This window comes from Prionailurus viverrinus, chromosome B4 (genome assembly GCF_022837055.1).
Source record: "Prionailurus viverrinus isolate Anna chromosome B4, UM_Priviv_1.0, whole genome shotgun sequence".
Classification (NCBI taxonomy): Eukaryota; Metazoa; Chordata; class Mammalia; order Carnivora; family Felidae; genus Prionailurus; species Prionailurus viverrinus.
This window is the reverse complement of record NC_062567.1, coordinates 129,215,330-129,236,591: the sequence shown is the minus strand read 5'-3', so window position 1 is coordinate 129,236,591 and position 21,262 is coordinate 129,215,330. Positions and strand designations below refer to the sequence as shown.

The 21,262-nt window shown below is 57.0% G+C and overlaps 1 protein-coding gene and 1 long non-coding RNA gene across 3 annotated transcripts; one reads left to right on the top strand and one right to left on the bottom strand.

The window, feature by feature from the left end:
* Nucleotides 1–850: 850 nt before the first annotated feature.
* On the bottom strand, nucleotides 851–20,543 carry PICK1 (protein interacting with PRKCA 1). Of its 2 annotated transcripts, none has more exons than XM_047867619.1 (13): nucleotides 20,216–20,543; nucleotides 19,959–20,056; nucleotides 19,147–19,258; nucleotides 10,718–10,846; nucleotides 9,153–9,219; nucleotides 7,939–8,028; nucleotides 5,992–6,045; nucleotides 5,425–5,487; nucleotides 4,507–4,640; nucleotides 4,048–4,140; nucleotides 3,156–3,206; nucleotides 2,157–2,301; nucleotides 851–1,683 (listed from the first exon to the last, which is right to left on the bottom strand). In XM_047867619.1, the coding sequence occupies exons 2-13, from the start codon at nucleotides 19,997–19,999 to the stop codon at nucleotides 1,409–1,411; spliced, it is 1,254 nt and encodes a 417-aa protein (XP_047723575.1). In that variant the 5' UTR covers nucleotides 20,000–20,056; nucleotides 20,216–20,543; the 3' UTR covers nucleotides 851–1,408. The 2 variants fall into 2 exon arrangements, with proteins under 2 accessions (XP_047723575.1, XP_047723574.1); XM_047867618.1 differs by having other exon boundaries at nucleotides 20,314–20,543.
* Nucleotides 13,075–16,068, top strand: LOC125170802 (uncharacterized). Its single transcript, XR_007154094.1, has 2 exons — nucleotides 13,075–13,466; nucleotides 16,030–16,068. It is a non-coding gene; the product is annotated as an uncharacterized LOC125170802 (long non-coding RNA).
* Nucleotides 20,544–21,262: the final 719 nt, after the last annotated feature.

The window sequence follows — 21,262 nt, the reverse complement described above, 5'->3', positions numbered from 1 at the left end:
ACTGGAAGCCAGGTGGTTGGTTGCAGTCCGTGCCCTTGGCCTCCACACTGGCTGTTCCTTCAGAGAGGTGGTCTGGTCTGGCAGCTCCGGGGGACCTGCGTGGACTCCTAGCGACAGCCCGTCCCTCCCTCCACGCTTGACAGTCCCATTCGGGCTGTTGCCCGTGACCCGTGAACTCACAGCTAATAAGCAGAAAGCCATTCTCCCCCCGGCACCATGTTAGCCTCTGCCCCCCCCCCCCCCCCAGACTCTTCCCTCCTCGGGATGACCGTATAATTCAGTGTCCAAACAGGGACACTATTAGTTACACAGGACCGCAGGTACAGACTGATGCGCAGCTCACGGGACACACGGCCACCCTGCAAAGACATGGGGTACGAGGTGGCTTTCTCCACTGCTCTTCTCCCACGGCCCTGGCAGAACAGGCATGGCCGGAGGGTGGGGGCACCCTACGTTCTCTCCCCGACATGGGGCCTCGGGGCCTCCTGAGTCAGTGTCTGTCCTGCCCTTCCCCAAATAAAGGCTGGGCTGCTGGCCGGAAGCACTGACAGACCAAAGATACAGGAGGACAGGAAAGGCTCCCCAGAGCCTCGGGACCCGACAGATTGAAGTCCAAAGCCCACCCTGTCCCTGTAACGCTGGGTGGCCCTGAGCAAGACATGTCTCTAGCCTCGGTTTCCCGTCTGTCAACGAGGACGGTAGTGCCAGTCACAGAGCTAGTGCGAGGAGTAAGTGACATATTCGAAGGGAACGTCCACAAATCTTGTCGCCCACCCTCCCCGGAGACCGGGGAGGCAGCAGGCGGGGCGCCGAGGGGAGGGGGGTCTGAGGCCACCGCGAAGAGCCCAGCTCCGTCTGGGTTCGTGTTTATTCGATACAGGCCCGGCGCCCAGCCCCTCCCCGGGGAAGCGGCTGGGCCGGGGGCACGAAATAAATAAAGGCCGCCGAGGTGTGAGTGTGGGCTGCGGTGGGGCCGCCCCGGGCGAGGTGCGGGTGTACGTGAGACGCTGGCCTCAACCTCGGCCGTCCACCCACGGCCCCCCAGCTCCGGCAGGCTCCAGGTGGGGACAGCGGCGCTGCCCAGGGGGGACGGGTCCTGGACTTCCTGCCGCCTCCCACCACTCCTCCTTTCTGCCCCCTCTCTCCTTCCTAAGGCAGTTCCAGAAGCCAAGCTCTCCATCTGGCTGGGGAGGGAGGGGAGAGGGGGCCGGTGTCGGGGGCCCGGGCCTTTTCCCTGACGGGGCCCCGGGCTCGCTGAGCTAGGGCAGAGGAGCAGGGAGGCAGGCGCCCCAAGCCGGCAGGGCCTTTAGGCTCCGCCCTGTCATGCGGCGGCCCCGCCCCCGCTTCCAGGCGCTGTCCTCCCGCTCGCTCACCCTGCCCCCAGAGCTCCGCACCCCACCGGGGCAACTCAGGAGCCACACCAGCTCCCGCCCTGGTCCAGGGGCCCGGCGGCCCCTCGCGCATCCCTGGACGGCTCCCCAGCTGCCGTGTCCTCGTCGTCTTCGTCCTCCTCGTCCTCCCCGTCGGTGAACTCGTCCTGGCCGAGGCCGTAGGCCAGCGTGGTGTGGGCCAGGTCCACCTCGATGGGGAAGACGTCGGCGTCGCGCAGCACCGCGTAGCAGTCGTTGTAGTACTGGGACATGGTGGATACGAAGCGCTGCAGCTGGAACACGATGTCCTGGACTGGGGACGGAGGGCAAGGGACGGGCGCCGGTGGAGAAGCCCCTCCAAGCCTGCCCGGGCACCCCCCGCCCCTCCCCCCGGGCTTCCCGTCCGCGCCTCGCGGAGGCCTCGCGCCCTGGGAGCGGGCGAGGCCGGGTCTCCCAGCTCCCGCGTCAGGGAGAGGGGGAGCCGGGCCCGCACCCCCACTGCGCCCACAGGGCGTGGACCAGCCCCGCTCAGGCCAGACCCCAGGAAGGGGGCTGCGTTTCTGCCAGGGCTGTCCCTCTCGGGTCGGACCCAAAGCTCCGCCATGGCCTGGCCGTGGGACCTCACGTAAGTGCCTACCTGTCCAGGCCGAGGTCTTCCCAGCTCTGAGACGGGGAGAAGCCGGTAGCCCCGCCCCCCGCCCCCACCCCGGAGGGCGGTACAGGGCTGGGGCGGGGCATCCCCCCCCCCCCCACCCGAGGCCCCCAGCGCCCACCTACGCCCCTCACCGTGCTTCTGGTCCAGCAACTCCACCTTCTCCAGCACGTCTTTGCGCATCTGGGAGAAGCGGGCACGCGCCTCCTGGCGACAGCGCAGGATCAGGCGGTACTCGTAGTTGCCAGTGCTCACGCGGTACAGGGGCTCCCCCAGGGCCTGGGACAGGGAGGTGACGGTCAGGGACCTGGCAGGGGGCAGGGGGCGGGCGGAGCCTGCTCTGGGACAGATGGGGGCAGGGGGCAGGGGGCAGGAAGGCTGCAGAGCCCAGCCGCCAGCTCACTCCCCTGCACACAGGGCACTCGTCAAAGCTACCACTTCTGAGGACGCCAGGGATGGCCAGAAGCACCTGCTCATACCTCTGGCGGGGGGGGGGGGGGGGGACAAGAAACCAAACCCTTGCCACATTAAATAACGAACATCTAGTCCTAGGGTGGATCCTGCCATCAAAAATATGAAAAATTTAGGGGTGCCTGGGTGGCTCAGTCGGTTAGGTGGCCGACTTCGGCTCAGGTCAGGATCTCGCGGTCCGTGAGTTCGAGCCCCGCGTCGGGCTCTGTGCTGACAGCTCAGAGCCTGGGGCCTGTTTCGGATTCTGTGTCTCCCTCTCTCTCTGACCCTCCCCTGTTCATGCTCTGTCTCTCCGTCTCAAAAATAAATTAAAAAAAAAAGTTAAAAAAAAGTTAAAAAAATATATGAAAAATTTAGATCAAAAACGCCTCTTGGGAGGGAGGAAAGTCAGGTTTTCCCCGCAAGAGCCTCACAGGGCCCAGAGGGGCTGGTTTTGGGGGGAGGTCCTACGGCAAGCTGGCCAGGGTTGGGGCGCAGAGCCCCACAGCTCCAGAGACAAAAGCCCGGCCAGACCCCAAGCCTCTCCCAGGTGGGCCTGACCACCCCCCCCACCCCGGGTGCCCCTGGAAGACCCAGGACATTCTTGGGCCTAGGAGACAAGCGGGGGTGCGTACAGCCCCCTTTCCCACACCAGGGCCGCCCGACAGCCCCTGAGGACTCACGATGCAGCTGTACTCCTCGTCGTCCATCTCCTTCACCTTCAGGCAGTAGGACTGTGTGGGACGGGCGAGGCCACGATGTCAGGGCGGCGGCACCTTCGGGCTGGCCACCCTGTGCCCCACTTCCTCCCACGCCACAGAACCCCTACGCGCCCCCCCCCCCCCCCCCCCCGCCAAGGAGCAGCCACGCCAGGCCTCCTGGGCCCTGCGCATCCTCAACAAGGATAGGCTGAGACATGTCGGGGGCAGGCTGGCACCTCACTCAGACCGGCCCTTGCTCGGGGAGGCCCGGGGCGAGGTGCATGCGGGAGCGAGCATGCATCCGGGAGGCTGGCAAGGGCCTGAGAAAACAGCCCAGCGTTTACTAAACTCAAGATGCTCTGGGAAAAAAGGGATTCCGTGGTCAAAAGAGCGTGGGAAGGCCCTTGAAGAATCATGCTACACATAGGCCTGTCAAAGGCTCTGAGAAGTCCTGCAGCAAAGGAACCTTGGCTTGCTTCACGGAGCATTTTCCCTCAACTCCTTTGACCATGAGAATTATTACGTAAACATAAAACTCAATAATGTCCCTTGGCACCTACTTTATAACCACTGACCCACTGGTAAAAGTGACCCCAAAATCCCAAGAGGTCAGAGTGGTCCAGAATAAGCCCTCTGCCTACCCCAGGCTCCCAGCCTCCCAGAGTCTCCTCTCAGCAGCTGGGGCCAGTGTCCAGGCTGCTGCCCAATTCCAGTACCTCCCAGGTCCCTGGTCCCACACCCTCAATCAGACACGACCGAGGCTGGCCCCATCCGGCTTGCCACCCTGTGGCCCACTAAGGGGCAAACTTCCAGGGGGGCTCTCTCCCCGTGGTGCCAGACCCTTCCCTCCCCAGAGACTGGAGACTCCACTCACCAGGTACTCAAACTTGACGTCCAGGTACTTCTTGATGGTGAGGCGAGTGTCTGGGATGGCTTTGTTGAGATAGGTGTTCAGGTCTGTCAGCATCTGGAAGGGATGGAGGGGGCGGATGCTCAGTCCCCCAGGGGCAGGGGGCAGGCTGGCCAGCTGACAAAGCATGACACCGATCCGTCAATCCTTCTAGCGGACTCAGGCGTCAGAGCCAAAGGGCGCTCCCAGACGGCTCTGTCCACTGAAGGGCGAGAGGCCAGGCCAGGCCAAGGGCAGACTTAACGAGTGAGTCGGTCAATGCCGAGTGAGGCCGGGGAGAGTGACTTACCCCCAGTCGGCCACGTCGGTGACCAAGCCGGACCCGCACCCCAGGGTTCCAACTCCAGTACGGGACCCTTTCTGCGTGCCGTGCTGCCCCCCCCACCCTCACAGGCTGACACACGCGTGCTCGACGTGACCTACCGGCTTGATGGTTTTCAGCAGCCGGATGCCGAACTTCTCGATGCTGCGGTGGGCGTCGGCAAACTTCACAAAAGCCTCGCTCGCAGCTGGCTGGGGCTCCCGCACCCCAATCACAGAGAACACGTCCCCAAAGGCTGCAGGACAAGTCTGCCCTGAAGGCTGCCCCTACTTGACCCTTTCGTGGAGGAGCCCGGGATTTGATGGGGAGAAGAAGCAGGGCAGGGGGGCCCGGCAGGCTGAAGGCCAAGGTCCGCATGAAGTCTACAAACCCAGGTAGGTGGTTCTACGCCCGAAGCGAGTTGGGTCTGTATCCCCTAAGGGAGCCGGGGCTGTACCTGACGGAGTGGCCCTCGTTCCCCAGAGTGACCAGCGCATGGGGGAAGAAGGCTGGGTCAAGGTTGGAGAAGCCAGCGTTGCCGGACAGCGGAGAACCGGTCTGGGAGTCTGGATGCCTGGGTCCTAAGGCCAGCTCTGCCCTAAGGAGCTGCGTGACTATTTCCTCGGTCTGGGCTTCATTTTCCCAACCGGAAACGGGGCTTAACTGCAGCTGCCCTGCCCTGCCCAGCTAACAGCCTTGTAGGAAATGAGACCACAAGTAAGAAAGGCCCCGTACGCAGTAAGGCAGTACAGGTAAGACTGGGCAGGGCCCAGACGAGAGCCTGGGCCCCCACAGAAGACCGGCTGGTCCACACGTTCCCGACTGGCCTCCGTTATTGCTATATCCCAGCACCTAGGCAAGGCCTGGCCCGGAAAGGGCCCGAGGTCAGGTGCTGTGGGGTCCGCCCGAGTGGGGGCGTGAGGAAGGTCCGGGGAGGGGATCAGCCACACCCTCACCATACAGGGAAGGACTGAGCTGACGAGGAGTCGAGGAGTGAGGGTCTTCCCAGGGCCACTTGGCAGGTTTGGGGGTGCCCTTACCCCGGTGGGTCTGTGACAGCTCATAAAAGGCCCGCAGGAGATTCTTGGCGTGTTCTGTCATTCCTGCGGGAGAAACCCAACCAGAGGGGAACGGGGGCACGTGGTGAGACCACAAGGCCCCCCCGGGACACGGCCTCCAACTCCCACCCCCGGGCCCTCACTGTTCCTGAGTTCGCTGGCTTTTCCCACAGTCACACTAGGGCCTGGGGTCGAAGGCTTAGCCCCCAGCGCCACCCGAGAGGAGCCGCCGTCAGACAGGGGAGCCAGGACTTGGCGGGGGCAGAAGGTGAACGAGGCCTTCTATGGGCTTCATCTCCGGGAGACGGCGGGGCTCTGAGAGACTCTCGCCTTGTCTACGCGTGCCACCGCTCGACTTTTTGTGGATGCGTGCTACTTCCGTAGTCAGAAAAAGGAAGTGATGAGAGGCTTCTTTTTCTGAAGAGTTCCTAACGGCCGCAGGACCCTAAAGCTCTACCCCAGGGCGGAGCTATGCTGGGCACTTACCGCCCGGCCGGGCACACCTCCCTCCGGGCACGCGGCCGGCAGCCAGAGCGTGCGCCCGCTCACCTTTATACAGCTCGGCGGTCCGCTCCAGCTCCTCCAGCCTCTTGACAAGCCCGTCTGCGGGGGTCAGAGGAGAAGGTGAGGCCAGTGAGTCTCGGCGAGCGTGGGGCGAGGAGAGAGCCAGGGGCGGCCTGAGCCAGGCTGGGGAGGGGAGAGGCAGCGCCCAGAGGAGAAGCAGGACTGGCACGGGCCGGGGTCCCAGGGGCGGGGGGGTCTGGCATCTCAGCCGGTCCCGGAAGTGTTTCGTAGCGACCCGGGCCACCCAAACCACGGGCGAGCAGGGGACAGGCAGGGCCGCCCCCGGGGCGGCTCCCGAGACGAGCTGTCCCCCGACGCCCCACGCAGGACGGGCACATCAGAGGGGCAGAAAGGCGATGGCCACGGAGGCACCAGCGCGAGTCACCAGCGAAAACCGGCTGGGCCCTCCCCGAGGCCCAACCCGTGGGTGGCTCCCCACCGCCAGCCAAAGGCGGGCCCTCTCGAGCAGTCAAGGCTCCCGTCTAACACAAACCCTGCCGACAGCCAAGGAGGAAGGCAGGAGCCAGAGAGGAGCTGTTTTGACAACTCTCACGCAGGCACGGCGCAGCCCCTCCCGCAGAAGCCATCGCCATCACCATCGTGACGGCTCAGAAGGTTCGGGCTCAGAAGGGAGAACCGTGTGGGGCAGGAAGGCCAATTTGGGAGGGGCCTGGAGGCAGACCTGGCACCGGACCTGGGTGGACATCTCCACCCACTTAACGGCCGTGTTTCTCAAGCACCTTCCGTGGGCCGGAGTCACGAGCTCCAAGTCATGCCCTCGAGGCTCACGGTCCAGCAGAGGGGGCAGGAGTGGGGGGCAACAAATGACCAGAGTAACCTTGAGGGCTGTTGAGTGACAGGAGGGGAGCAGAAGCGGAGTCCGGGCAGAGACAGTGGCTGCGTGTCAGGGGGCGGGGAGGAGGGTGGGCTCTGGGGGAGGAGGGCATCTGGTTGGGGGCATTCAGGAGCTTGGCCACCGGCCGGCCCCCAGGCGCTGGCTCCCCGGAGCCCTGGCACCCGGCCAGCCTGGCAGGAAAGGAGCCACGTAAGGGCCGCACTGTTGTTTTTAGCTGGGTCATGGGACATCATGACAGCTTCAATTTTAGAAACCCTATTTAAGGCTGGGGAAATTGCAAGGTTTGGGGGGAAAAACACAACAACCAGCTCTAATTTCGTCTCAACGCATGGTAACTACAGTAACCGGGATTTATAGACACCAAGAAGCTGAAAATAGCAGCTGCCACTTTTGTAGCCGTTTGGAACGGGCTCAGACCCCACCCCCACGTCCCAGCCAATGAGGCCCAGCTGAGCCTACCATATATATATAGGCATTTATATCCGCCCCCACATATATATACGGCAGAACTGCTATTTATAAATCCGGGCTGGGGACGGTCGGAGCAGGACCAAGTGTTTTGCTGGCCACACACATGCGTGGGTGTGATCGTGCGTGTCCGTGGCTCCCCGCCCCCACCCCCAGTCCCGGGCAGAAACCACCAAGACGAGGGCAGCAGCGCCACCTTCTGGAGAAAGGTAGGCACGAGGTGGGCGGTCCAGGAGCAGGGAGCCGGGGCCACACTGGAGAAGAGGGCACGCGGTGGCTGCCGCCAACGCTGTGACAGCAGCCGGGGGCAGTGGCGAAGGCGCCAGCTCGGGCTGCTGGAAGGAAGCACCTCCATACTGTGTGTTGCTCTTATCTGTGACCCGGCCCCGGGATCCCCACCGGGGTGTGGGGGCCATGGCCGCCTGGGCTGACGGCTGCGGGCGCTCTTGGGGAGGCAGAGAGGCCCATGGGCAAGTGGATGGTGACCGTCAGCCCCACAGGCAGCAGGACCCACATCAGCAACGTGGGCAGCCAAGGCGCCCCTCTCTCCGGAAGCCTGGGCCTGAGACCTCGTCCCCGGGGCAGCTGGGCGGGAGGACAGGACTCACCATTGCACAGGATGGCCCGGCTCAGGCCCAGGGCGTCCGCGGTCCCCGAACTCATGTTCTCTACCAGCCGATGCTTTACCTTCTTCAACACTGGGACCAGGCGAGAAAGGGTCTCAGTGGACTCAGTGACAGGTAATCTACAGCAGGGCCCTCAGGCCATCCCTGCCCCAGCTCACGTCCCACTGCAAGCGACGGCAGGGGCTGAGGGGCCGCGCTGATGTTCAGTGCAGGGGTGAACGTGGAGTGGGGGGAGCCCCAGAAGGGCGTGCTGGGCCCCCTGCCCTATTCACTCCACATGAGGGCAGCGTCGGGAGCTAGAAGGAGGTAAATGCATGTAATGCCAAGAGGCAAACCAGGGAGAGCCTCTTGCCCCTTCCGCATCTGGGAGCGGAGGTGCCCTCAACCACGAGTGGCCTCAGACCCCGGACTCAAGTATCGTGTATGTGTTCGTATACTTAGTCCCTGGAAGGGGACCGGGATGGCACCACAGGGCTTTTCTAGGGAGAACCTTCAGGACAGACTTGACCTGCTCTTAGCCTCTTTCCTTTAAAAACAACAGGAGGTGGCTGCGGCCCTAGGGTGGAGGAAAAGTGTGCCGGGCTCCAGAGCCCAGAGATCTGCGTGTGCATTCACCCAGGGGACGCAGAGCCCTCTCTGGGCCTCAGGCCTTGATGCGGGATGAGGCGGCTGGTCCAGAGGACTTCGAAGCTGCTGTCCAGCTCTGGAGTTTTGAAGTTACTACAGAGCCAAACCCAGCCCCCCTTGCAGGAGGCAACCTGTCCCAGGGAATGCCGTGGGAGGAAGGGCTGGCCTGCGACCCGAGGCCCGAGGCCTGAGGTCCGGTTCAGCCCTCCTAGGAGTAGGGAGGCGGAAGAGGAGGCCAGGGCCGAGCAGGGGCGTGCGGGTGGTCATGGGGCACCACGCCTCATTGTGAGCTGCCCATCCTTTTGGAAGGGTGAGGGGCTGGCCTCTAAGGGGCCACCCTACGGCAGCAAGGTCCCAGAGGAGGTGGCCAGGGGAGAGGGCTGAAGCACGGGGCAGAGCGAAATCAAGGACTGATTCTTGGGAGCCAGTGGCAGGCAGGAGAGCATCGTGGGTCCTCCCAGGCCCTCTGCACTGGCTTGGTCAAAAGCCACATAGCTCCTGACACGCTGTCATAAAGAGGCAGAGGAGGGGCCAGGTGCCTGTGGGGCCCCTGCTCTGGTCCAGCTTACCAATGTCCAGGGACATGCCCTGCTTGGGGTCCGCCTGCAGCTTGTTGTAGTGAATAGTCACCTCCCCCTGGAAAAGCAGGATAGGCGGAGTTCAGATGGAGTCTCCTGGGTCCCAGGCCCCTTCCCTGGGGAAGGCCTGTCCGCCCCCAAATCTGCGGTCACGAGAGAATCCTGAGCCCTGGGAAGGACCCAGACCAACTATGGATTCTGCCATGCCAGGCCAAGGGCTGTGACACGGCCCTGCCTTAACTGGTTTGTTTCCAGTCCCTCCTTGTCCTGCTATGTGCCAGGCCCCGGGGAACCAGCGGGGACAAGGGCAGACACAGTCCCTGCTGCCACAGAGCTCACGGCGTGGCAGTCCCTGATGTCCCGTGCTCCAGCCGGATCAGGTGCCCCGCCTCCCCGACGCACGCCATGCTCCAAGCCTTCGCTATGCCATTTGCCCCACGTGGAGTGTCTTCTGCGCTCGAAGCCACCCCATCCTGAGGGGTCCCTCCATTCACTCAGCTAGTATGTCTGCATACTTTCTCTGTGCCCGGTATTGGGGCTCTAAGGAGCAGGTGCAGGGCGGCCCCGACCTCCCAGGGACCGAGGCAGCAGGGAGGCTGACGCACGTCGTATTCTACATCTGGAAGAGAAGTGCCCGGCTTCTCCTGAGAAGCCTTCCCTAACCACCACGGGCACTCTCATCCACGCAATCCTAAGACCCTTGAACTTGGGGCGGGGTCCATTCAAATGCAAAACAGAATTTCAAAAATGAGTCCTGAAGGGGAACCAAACTGGCCTGACGCCGTCAGAGTCGCGAGGATGCACGAGGCTCTCTCGGGCTGCGGCAGAGCATGCCGGGGCCCCAGGACCGACAGCGGCTGGAGCAGCGGGAGTCAGACCCGGGCTCTGGTCCCGCCGTGTGACCAAAGCCAATCCCTTCCTCTCTCTGGGCACCAGTGAAATGGAGACAGTAGTCCCTGCCAGCACCCAAACACGGGAGCCGGGAGATCCTTGTGTTGATGTCAAGGCTGTGCACACACAACAGCTCTCGTCCTCGTGGGCACCATGGGGGGCTCAGAGGATGGGGGGTGGGGGGGGAGTCTGTGAGCCCAGGAGGACCCAGGGGACTGAAAGTCCCTACAGGGATGGGGGGGGGGGGGGGCTTCTCTTTCCTCCTTCCCCTCCCAGGCCCAGCATGGCCCAACTGACATTTATCGAGGGTCTACTGACCCCGGCGGGATCACCTTGGACTTCCAGCTCCAGCCCCAGCCCTGAGAGGGGGACACGCTGGCTTGCCCTGAGGCCCTGGTTCGAGTCCGACAGCTCCCCTGGGAGCTGAAGGGCAGGGGACCGAAAGGTGCCCACTCTCCCGCCAAGGCAGCGCCAGTCCTCGAGTAGGAACGGTATTTACTGACCACACGTGGGGGCCACCGAGGGAGGCTGGAGTGTGGCCCAGACCCCGGCGCACCAAGGAGGTAGCCGAGAGAGGGCCCGTCTCCTTGCAGGCCCGCCGGGACCGCTGGCAGGCTGGGCGTCCCAGAAGGGTGCCTGTGTCCCCACCCCCGCGGCAGGCTTACCTTCACCTCCTGAATCATCTTCGCCACCTCCACCTTCGTTTTGCCTTTGATTGACCTGCCGTTGACGCCGGTGATCTCGTCGCCAGCCGCCACAGTGCCGTCCAGGGCTGCCGGGGTGTTGTCAAACACCTGTGGGGGCAGGGTGGGGGAGGTGGGCAGAGCATCACGCTAAGAACACAGGGATTATTTCTTTTTCAATTTTTTTTAACGTTTATTTATTTTTGAGACAGAGAAAGAGAGCGTGAATGGGGGAGGGGCAGAGAGAGAGGGAGACACAGAATCGGAAACGGGCTCCAGGCTCTGAGCCGTCAGCACAGAGCCCGACGCGGGGCTCGAACTCACGGACCTCGAGATCATGACCTGAGCCGAAAAAAACGCTTAACCGACGGAGCCACCCAGGTGCCCCGGGGATTATTTTTTAAAAACTGACAAAGGAGACCGCACCAGCGAGAGGATCCACCTGTCCTTGGAAGCTGGACAGTGGAAAGCCAAGCCGCCCGCAGAGGGGCTTTAGTAAGAGAGATCTAATCTTTGCTGGAAATTGCCAGAGGGTCGGGAAGCGGACCTCTGGAAACAGCCACAGGTGGGTAGGAGGCAAGGTGTAGAAAGTAGAGAACGGACTCCACTCTGGGCTCCCTCCCTGTCCACACAGCCGCCCACTCCCCCTTCTCTGGGCAAGATGGAGATGGGCTTCCCCAGAGAAGCTCCCGACTCAGGCCCAGGGACCGAGGGAGGTGGGAGTGAGGCACGAGTCTAGACAGATTCAGGTTTAGCGAGTCCCAAAGCCCTCTAGCCCCACTGGGGCCCCAGAATGCCAGCAGCCAGGCTTACTGCCCTTCCCCAAGGGAGACTGGAGGCCCCTGCCCTGAACGGCCCGTCGATGTAGACACAGGGAGATCCCCCCACAGCTTGCCTGATGCCCGACCACCCCACGGGAAGCCCACCCGACACGGCCTGCACACAGATCTTCATGGTAGTAGGTGCCTGTGATGGTTCACTCCTAATGTAAGGACGGGCACTTGAGAAAGGTGCCCCACATGAAAAATACTTAAACAGAAAAATAGGGGCCATAGGAAGCAGCGACAAAGCAGAGGTAACAGAAAAACAAAAGGAAAACCATAATTAACATCTTCAAGGTGATCAGAAAAAGGAAACCAGGATGACGTAAAAGGATCGACTCGGAAATAGGAAAGATCTCTTAGCAATGCAAAATCTAATTGAAATGTACAATGTCAAGGCAGCTACGGAAACCAAGCCGAGGAAACTGACAAACTGCACAGCCAGAAGAAAAGAGAAAGAAAAATATAAGAAGGTCCATTCAGGAAGCCCAACACCAACCAAGAGGGGTCCCACAAGAGGGAACAGAAACCAGAGGGCGGGATCTCATCAAAGAGCTAATACTCAAGACTCCCAGGGCAGAGAAAGACACGAGGCTCCCTGAGGAACACACCCTCTGAGGCTCCGGCACAACAGACAGAAAAAGGCCTGTGCCGAGAGCCATCGTCATGGCCCTTCAAGTTGCCAAGGACAAGAAGAAGTTCCCAAGAGTCTTGACATTTCAAGGACAGAACGCATTACAGATAAAGAGTCACAGATAAGAAAAGCGTCAGACAGGGGCGCCTGGGTGGCTTAGTCGGTTGGGCGTCCGACTTCAGCTCAGGTCATGATCTCGCGGTCTGTGAGTTCAAGCCCCGCGTCGGGCTCTGGGCTGATTCTGTGTCTCCCTCCCTCTCTGCCCCTCCCCCGTTCATGCTCTGTCTCTCTCTGTCTCAAAAATAAATAAACGTTAAAAAAAATTAAAAAAAAAAGAAAAGCATCAGACATAACAACAGTGCTCGTGTCTAAAGATAATAAAATGCCATCAAATCTCTAAGTGAAAAATTATTTTCAAACTTGTCACTCTTTTTTTTTTTTTTTTTTAACATTTATTTGTTATCGAGAGACAGAGAGAGACAGAGCGTGAGCAGGGGAGGGGCAGAGAGAGGGGGAGACACAGAATATGAAGCAGGCTCCAGGCTCCGAGCTGTCCGCACAGAGCCGGACACGGGGCTTGAACTCACAAACCGCGAGATCATGACCTGAGCCGAAGTCGGTCGCTTAACCGACTGAGCCACTCAGGTGCCCCTCAAACTTGTCCATTCTTGAATTTGATCTGGCCAAGCGTCAGATGGAAAGAAAATGAAAATCACAACAAAGACAGGATAATGGCATTTTCAGAGACACAAGCTCTCAAAATATTCACCTCCCCGGCAGCCTTTCTCAGAAAGCTACAGGAGGATGTGTTCCACCACGATCAGGAAGTAAGCCGAGGAAGGCGGCTCCTGTCCTGGGCAGCAAAGGAAAAAAAAATCAACAAAACTCAAAGGCAACCGACGGAATGGGAGAAGATATTTGCAAGTGACCGATCTGATAAAGGGCTAGTATCCAAAATATATAAGGAACTTACAAAACTCGATACCCCAAAATCAAATAACCCAATTACCAAATTGGCAAAAGACATGAACAGACCTTTCTCCAAAGAAGACATCCAGAGGACCACCAGGCACGTGAAAAGATGCTCAACATCACTCACCGTCAGAGAAATTCAAATCAAAACCACAATGAGATACCACCTCACGCCTGTCAGAACGGCTAAAATCAACAACACGAGAAACAACAGGGGCTGGCGAGGACGTGGAGCAAAAGGAACCCCCTGGCACCGTTGGTGGGGATGCAAACTGGTGCAGCTGCTCTGCAAAACAGTGTGGAGGTTCCTCAAAAAGTTAAAAATAGAACCAGTTAAAAATAGAATCTGATGATCCAGCAATCGCACTGCTGAGTATTTACGCAAAGAAAACAAAAACACTAACTCTTTTCTTTTTCATGTTTATTTATTTTTTTGAGAGAGAGAGAGAGAGAGAGAGAGAACGAGGAAGAGGGGCAGAGAGAGGAGAGAGAATCCCAAGCAGGCTCCACGCACAGCACAGAGCCCGACGTGGGGCTCGATCTCACGAAACGCGAGATCACGAGCTGAGCTGATATCAAGAGTTGAACGCTGAACTGACTGAGTTACCCACTCACCCCACAAAAACACTAATTCACAGGGATACGTGCACCCCTATGTTTAGAGCAACATTATTTACAGTAGCCAAGATATGGAAGCAGCCCAACTGTCCATCGGCCAATAAATGGATAAGGAAGATGTGGTGTATAGAGACACAATATGCAAAGCCATAAAAAAGAAGGAAATCTTGCCATTTGCAAAGACATAGATGGATCTAGAGAGTATGAGGCTGAGCGAAATAAGTCAGAGAAAGACAAATGCCATATGCTTTCACTCGTATGTGGAATTTAAGAAAAAAACAAAAGTACAAATGGGAAAAAAGAGAGAGAGAGAGAGAGAGAGAGAGACAAAACAAGAAAAAGATTCTTACCCCACTAAAAAGGAGAACTACAGACCAATTTCCCTGATGAACGCGGATGCAAAAATCCTCAACAAGATTATTAGCCAACCGGATCCAACAATACATTAAAAAAATTATTCACCACGACCAAGTGGGATTTAAACCTGGGATGCAGGGCTGGTTCAATATCCACAAAACAATTAACGTGATTCATCACATCAATAAAAGAAAGGACAAGAACCATATGATCCTCTCAATAGGTGCAGAGAAAGCATTTGACAAAATACAGCATCCTTTCTTGATAAAAACCCTCAAGAAAGTAGGGATAGAAGGAGCATACCTCGAGATCATAAAAGCCACATACGAACGACCCAACGCTAATATCATCCTCAAAGGGGAAAAACTGAGAGCTTCCTCCTAAGGTCAGGAATAAGACAGGGATGTCCACTCTTGCCACTGTTATTCAACACAGTCCTGGAAATCTTAGCTTCTGTAATCAGAAAACACAAAGAAATAAAAGGCATCCAAATCGGCCAGGAGGAGGTCAAACTTTCACTCTTTGCAGCGACATGATACTCTATATTGAAAACCCAAAAGATTCTGCCAAAAAACTGCTAGAACTGATTCATGAATTCAGCAAAGTTGCAGGATATAAAATCAATGCACAGAAATCGGTTGCATCCCTAGACCCCAATAATGAAGCAACAGAAAGAGAAATCAAGGAATCGATCCCATTTACAGTTGCACCAAAACCCATAAAATACCTAGGAATAAATCTAACCAAAGAGGTGAAAAATCTATACACTGAAAACTACAGAAAGTTTATGAAAGAAATTGAAGACACAAAAAAATGGAAAAAGATTCCATGCTCCCGGATAGGAAGAACAAATATTGTTAGAATGTCGATACTACCCAAAGCAATCTACGTGTTCAATGCAATCCCTATCAAAATAACACCAGCATTCTTCACAGAGCCAGAACAAACAATCCTAAAATTTGTATGGCACCAGAAAAGACCCTGAATAGCCAAAGCAATCTCGAAAAAGAAAACCAAAGCAGGAGGCATCACAATCCCGGACTTCAAGCTATACTACAAAGCTGTAATCATCAAGACAGTATGGTCCTGACACAAGAACAGACACTCAGATCGATGGAACAGAACAGAGAACCCAGAAATGGACCCACAAACGTGCGGCCAACTAATCTTTGACAAAGCAGGAGAGAATATCCAATGGAATAAAGACAGTCTCTTCAGCAAGTGGTGCTGGGAAAACTGGACAGCGACACGCAGAAGAATGAACCTGGACCACTTTCTTACACCATCCACAAAAAGAAACTCAAAATGGATGAAAGACCTAAATGTAAGACAGGAAACCATCAGAATCCTCGAGGAGAAAGCAGGCAAAAACCTCTCGGATCTTGGCCACAGCAACTTCTTACTCAACACGTCTCCAGAGACAAGGGAAACAAAAGCCAAAATGAACTACTGGGACCTCCTCAAAATAAAAAGCTTCTGCCCAGCGAAGGAAACAATCAGCAAAACTAAAAGGCAACCGACAGAATGGGAGAAGATCTTAGCAAATGACATATCGGATAAAGGGTTAGTATCCAAAATCTATAAAGAACTTATCAAACTCAACACCCAAAACCCAAATAATCCAGTGAAGACATGGGCAAAAGACACGAATAGACACTTCTCCAAAGAAGGCATCCAGATGGCCAACCGGCACATGAAAAAATGCTCCACATCACTCATCATCAGGGAAACACAAATCAAAACAATGGAAGCCACCTCACACCCGTCAGAACGGCTAACATCAACAACTCAGGCAACAACAGACGTTGGCGAGGATGCGGAGAAAGAGGATCTCTTTTGCATTGTTGGTGGCAATGCAAGCTGGTGCAGCCACTCTGGAAAACAGTATGGAGGTTCCTCAAAAAATTAAAAATAGAACTACCCTACGACCAGCAATCGCACGACTAGGCATTTATCCACGGGATACAGGGGTGCTGTTTCGAAGGGACACGTGCACCCCCATGTCTACAGCAGCCCTATCAACAATAGCCAAAGTATGGAAAGAGCCCAAAAGTCCATCGACGGACGAATGGATAAAGATGTGGTGTATCTAGACAATGGGGTATTACTGGGCAATCAAAAAGAATGAAATCTTGCCATTTGTAACTACGTGGCTGGAAGCGGAGGGTATTATGCGAAGCGAAATTAGTCAGAGAAAGACAAACATCCTATGACTTCACGCCTATGAGGACTTTAAGAGACAAAACAGATGCACATAAGGGAAGGGAAGCAAAAATAATACAAAAACAGGGAGGGGGACAACACGGAAGAGACTCTTAAATATGGAGAACAGACTGAGGGTTGCGGGAGGGGCTGTGGGAGGGAGGGAGGGGCTACATGGGGAAGGGGCACTAAGGAATCTACTCCTGAATTCATTGTTGCCATACGCTAACGAATATATAGCCACTAACATATTTGGATGTAAATTCATTTGGATGTAAGTTTTTTTTAAAAATTATAAAAAAAAAAAAAAAGAGAGAGAGAGAGAGAGATGTTCAACCGACCGAGCCAAAAAAAAAAAAAAAAAAAAAGAAAAGAGAAAGAAACAGACTCTTAACTACAGAGAACACACTGATGGTCACTGGTGGGGCAGATGGGTCAAACAGACATGGGGACGAGGGAGGGCACTTGCCGTTTTGAGCACTGGGTGAGGCGTGGAGGTGCCGTGTCACTACATTGTACGCCTGCAGCGAGCATTACACCGCATGTTAACTAACTGCAATTAAAATAAACACTTTAGGGGGCGCCTGGGTGGCGCAGTCGGTTGAGCGGCCGACTTCGGCTCAGGTCACGATCTCGCGGTCCGTGAGTTCGAGCCCCGCGTCGGGCTCTGTGCTGACAGCTCGGAGCCTGGAGCCTGTTTCCGATTCTGTGTCTCCCTCTCTCTCTGCCCCTCCCCCGTTCATGCTCTGTCTCTCTCTGTCCCAAAAATAAATAAACGTTGAAAAAAAAAAAATTAAAAAAAAAAAAAAAGCACAACCATGGAGGGAGGATCCCTAAGCTCAGCATGCCGAACAGCGCGTTATGTTCTCCTACAACACGAGCTAGGGAGGATGGGCTCTTTATCTTCCTCACGTCCCGATCCCTAGCGCCCACCCTGGAGCCAGGCCCGCCGCGCTGACGGTGGTGACAGTGGGTTCGCAGAAACTGCAAAATCACTACGCTGGGGGGGCTGGGGTGAGAGAAAGCAGAGTGGTTCTGGAAGACAGCTAACGTGCCCATCCACCGGACTGGGAAAAGGTGACAGATCTTTACAAGTAACAGACCAAGAAGCAACAAGATAAGCATCTAAGTGAGAAAAATGGAAACGCACCGGAAGAAACAGCTACAAGGGAGGATAAAGCGGTGCTGCTGCCGGATGGGGTGGGGGAAGGGCGGGTGGGGGTGGGGAAGGGTGGTAAGAAGGGGTGGAACAGGTGGGCTGTTATTTGACACAGGCCTTCTGGGGCTCTTGACTTGTCCAGAGCAAATCGGGTAAGCTTTGATGAAAATACAATTCAATTTCTGTTGAGAGTTGGGGGGCGGGGGCACAAGTGAGCAAGGGGCAGAGAGAGAGAGAGAGAGAGAGACAGACAGACAGACAGACAGAGAAGCAGGTCTCACCCAAAGTGGGGTTTGCGTTTTTGTTTTCGTTTTTGTTTTGTTTTGTTTTGTTTTGTTTTTTACCTGCAGTGGGGGCTCACGTTCACCCGATGTAGGACTCGAACTCACAAACCGTGAGATCATGACCTGAGCCGAAGTCAGATGCTCAACGACTGAGCCACGCAGGCACCCAACACAATTCGATTTTTAAAAAACCAAATTCTATGAGTATATAATCCCAGTTTCTTTTAAGCAAACCTGACTCCAAACAGGTGAGGAGGGGGAGGGGGCAGGGGCCCAAAAGGCACACAGCAAGGAGGCCAGGCCTGGGCCAGGCCTCCCTAACACCTCCTGGGTCACAGGAGACCAAACTGTTTGTGAAGGCAGCACCCTGAGCCTGAGCAGGCCGGGCCAGATCCCGGGAATCTCGGTCTCCAAGGCCCAGAAGCGACTCTTGCAAGATCCTGGGAGACTACGGTCTCCCATCTGCCATCAATGACTACCTAGCTGAGAAAGTTAGATCAGGGTAGAAGCCAGGTCAAGTTTACGTCTGAGGTGGCAAGTTTCCTTCCGAGGCTACCGAAAAACCAGTCACTCCTGACCAGCCACGGGGTAAAGGAAACTGTCCCCACTCCTGAGTCACGGCTGACAGAGTATCACCAGGGCAGTCTCTTTGACAAGAACCACGAAATTGTTCAGCACCTCCGGGAGATCGTCTGGGAAAACGAACGGCCGCCATAAACATAGTAACAGCTACTACTTTATGAGTGTTTACTGGATGCCAGGCACTGTTTGGGGCATTCTGTTTAACCGCCACCGTGACCTTCACATTTTACACCATCACCTTCCAGGTGAGGAAACTGAGGCCCAGAGAGCTTAAGTAACTGGCTGCTAAGCAGGGAAGGTGACACTTGAACTCAGACCGTTGTTACTTCACGGACTTGCACACTCCCCCCTACACTCGACTTGCACCAGGACTCGGGGCGGACTCGGTTCCGTGGATTCATGAGAGGCATTTTTACCGAAGGTCGACCCCGCGCCAGGAACGCCACTGGGTGCTGACTGCGGTAACAAAGCAAACTCGGCTCCCGTCCTCACCGCGCGGAGTCTGGGAAGCGGCTAGATAGAGAACGACTAGCGGGCAAACCCGTGATTAGAGACGGTGACAAGGGCTGAGAAGGAAAAGGACACACTGAAATGACAAGAAAACCAGGGCACGCCGGCTGGAGGGGGAGGGGTCAGGAAGGGCTCTCTGAGGAGGTCAGACCTCAGCGACGGGGAGCCATCAGCTCTGCAGAGTGAAGGATGAACCTCCCCTGGTCATGCCCCAGTAGGGAGGTGGCTCGCCCCTGCCAGGACCTCACCCCCACCTCCAAGGCAGCCAGTACCTGGACGATGTAGAGGCAGGGACAGTACTGGGCCCCTCCTCCTATGCTGATCCCGATCAGGTTCTGAGCATCCTTCTGGAGGGTCACCTTCCCAGGCACAGTAGGGATTCCGCTAGAAAGAAAAGACATGAGACTGCTTTCCCGGAGGAGGGATGACCGAGGGCACAGGGAAGGCTCCTGTTAAACTATCCGTCACCCATCTCTCAATCGCTCTGCTCAGTTACCTCTCATCTTTCACTACGAGGTCGGCGCTTATTTATGTGTTGTGGAAAAATATTTGCCTTCGCTCACTTCCTCGTTCAGCAAACGTTGGCTAACAACCTATTGACGTCGAACACCGTACGAAGCACTAAGGACACAGGCAGCGGAGTGATGGGGAATACATTTTGGTAAGGAGGCGAACAGTTTTTAAAAATCTGTCCCACTCATCATCTGTGCCGGGGAGCAAGCTACGTTTACGAGATTCCTGTTCACCTTCAAAACCTGGCTCAGTGGCCACCTCTTTTCGAAGTCTTCCCTGAACATCCCAGCAAAAGCCCTGGCCCATCTGATCTCTCCTTGTCGCCAGGCCATTCTCCATGAGTGCCCACGTGGCCCTGGAATATCATCTGCTAATGTGTCCACAGCCCCCTACAGAGGGTGAGCTCCTGTTAGGGCAGGGTCCATTTCTGTTACAGGAGAAGACCCAATCCCCCCCCCCACACACACACCCTGGGCTGAGAGGCAAGGGTCTCTGGACCTGGGAAGTCTGGGGATCTGGAGGCCCTTGGGGCTCGTGCATTCCTGGGACTTGAAGGGAACAAAATACTCACAGTTTGTCCTCCTCGATGTCATAATCCAAGTCTGCAAACATGGTTCCAAGAGTTGAGGGGGGCTGGCTAACTGCCCAGCTCGGCAGAGGAATGGGGAACTGGATCAGGGAGAGAAAAGAGCGTAGGGTTTAGGGACCCGCAGTGCCCAGATGTCAACCTCCACCGCGGCGATCCGGGAGAGCCGGACCCTCCCCCTTCCCTCTGGCCGGTGGGGGGAGTCCCCGGGGTTTGGGGGCGGGAAGGTAAAGGGTTCTTACTAGGTACAGGGGGGAAGTCCAGGCCAGGGCGGTGGACTCAGACCCCAGAGGCCGCCCCACGGGTCTCCAGGCCCTTGGGAACTACCGCGGTCGCTCACCGGAAGCGTCAGTCCCTCCGCCGGGTCCAGGCCAGGCTGGCACCTGAACCCACCTGCCGTTCCACCTGTCTGCGGCCGCGACTGTCGCGTCACTTCCGGCGAGACGCGGAAGTCCCGCCTTCTCCACCACCCGGGTATCTGCCCCGATCCCTGCCGACAAGCCTTCCTCCCTGGCTCCCTGGGCTCCGAGAACCAGAAAAGAGAACAAGTATTGGCGGAAGCTCGCCCTGAGCATGAAACAGCGGAAACAGAGGAAAGGTCTGGACGGGCCGACAGCGCCCGACCCCGCCCCCCCGCCCTGTGGCCGCCGCCATCTTGATAAGGGTAGGGTTCTTCCCGGCTTCCTCAGCGGGACGCGGGGGACCACGCCGGCCGGGCGGTTGCCTGGCAACGGAAGCATCCTTGGGCGCGGAGGCTTCCGGCGAAGTTCAGTGGAATACAAACCCTCTCAGATTTTCAGCACCCCGTCTTAGGGCGCTGTTTGTTTCCCCTGTGCTAGAATGACAGTCTCCGAGCTTTTAGGGCCCCTGGAGCCTAATCCCAGTTCTGCGACCAGGAAACTCAATGCCAGGGAAGGCAAGGGATTTTTGGTCCGGAGCCACCCCCCCCAGGTGGTATTAAGATCTAGATCTTGACCCTGAGATTCCTGCCACCGGGTTCAGCGCCCTTTTAAGGCTTGCACGCTTGTATTCAGTGGCTCAGGTATTGACCACAGATTGGACAAGTTACCTTCCTTTGCTTTTCTGTGCCCCCTTTCCCCATATGCAAACTAAGAGCATTGAGGCACATGCTTCTGCGGTATTTGGCGAAAGGCTCCTCACACTTCACCTCCCTCTTTAGTCCTGGGGAGCAGCCCCGCTGGGGCCCCACGGAGGGTCACAGCTTCCTCCCAGGGGCAGCGGAGGAAGGAGAGCCACAGAAGGATGATTATCCGAATATCCCACCATCC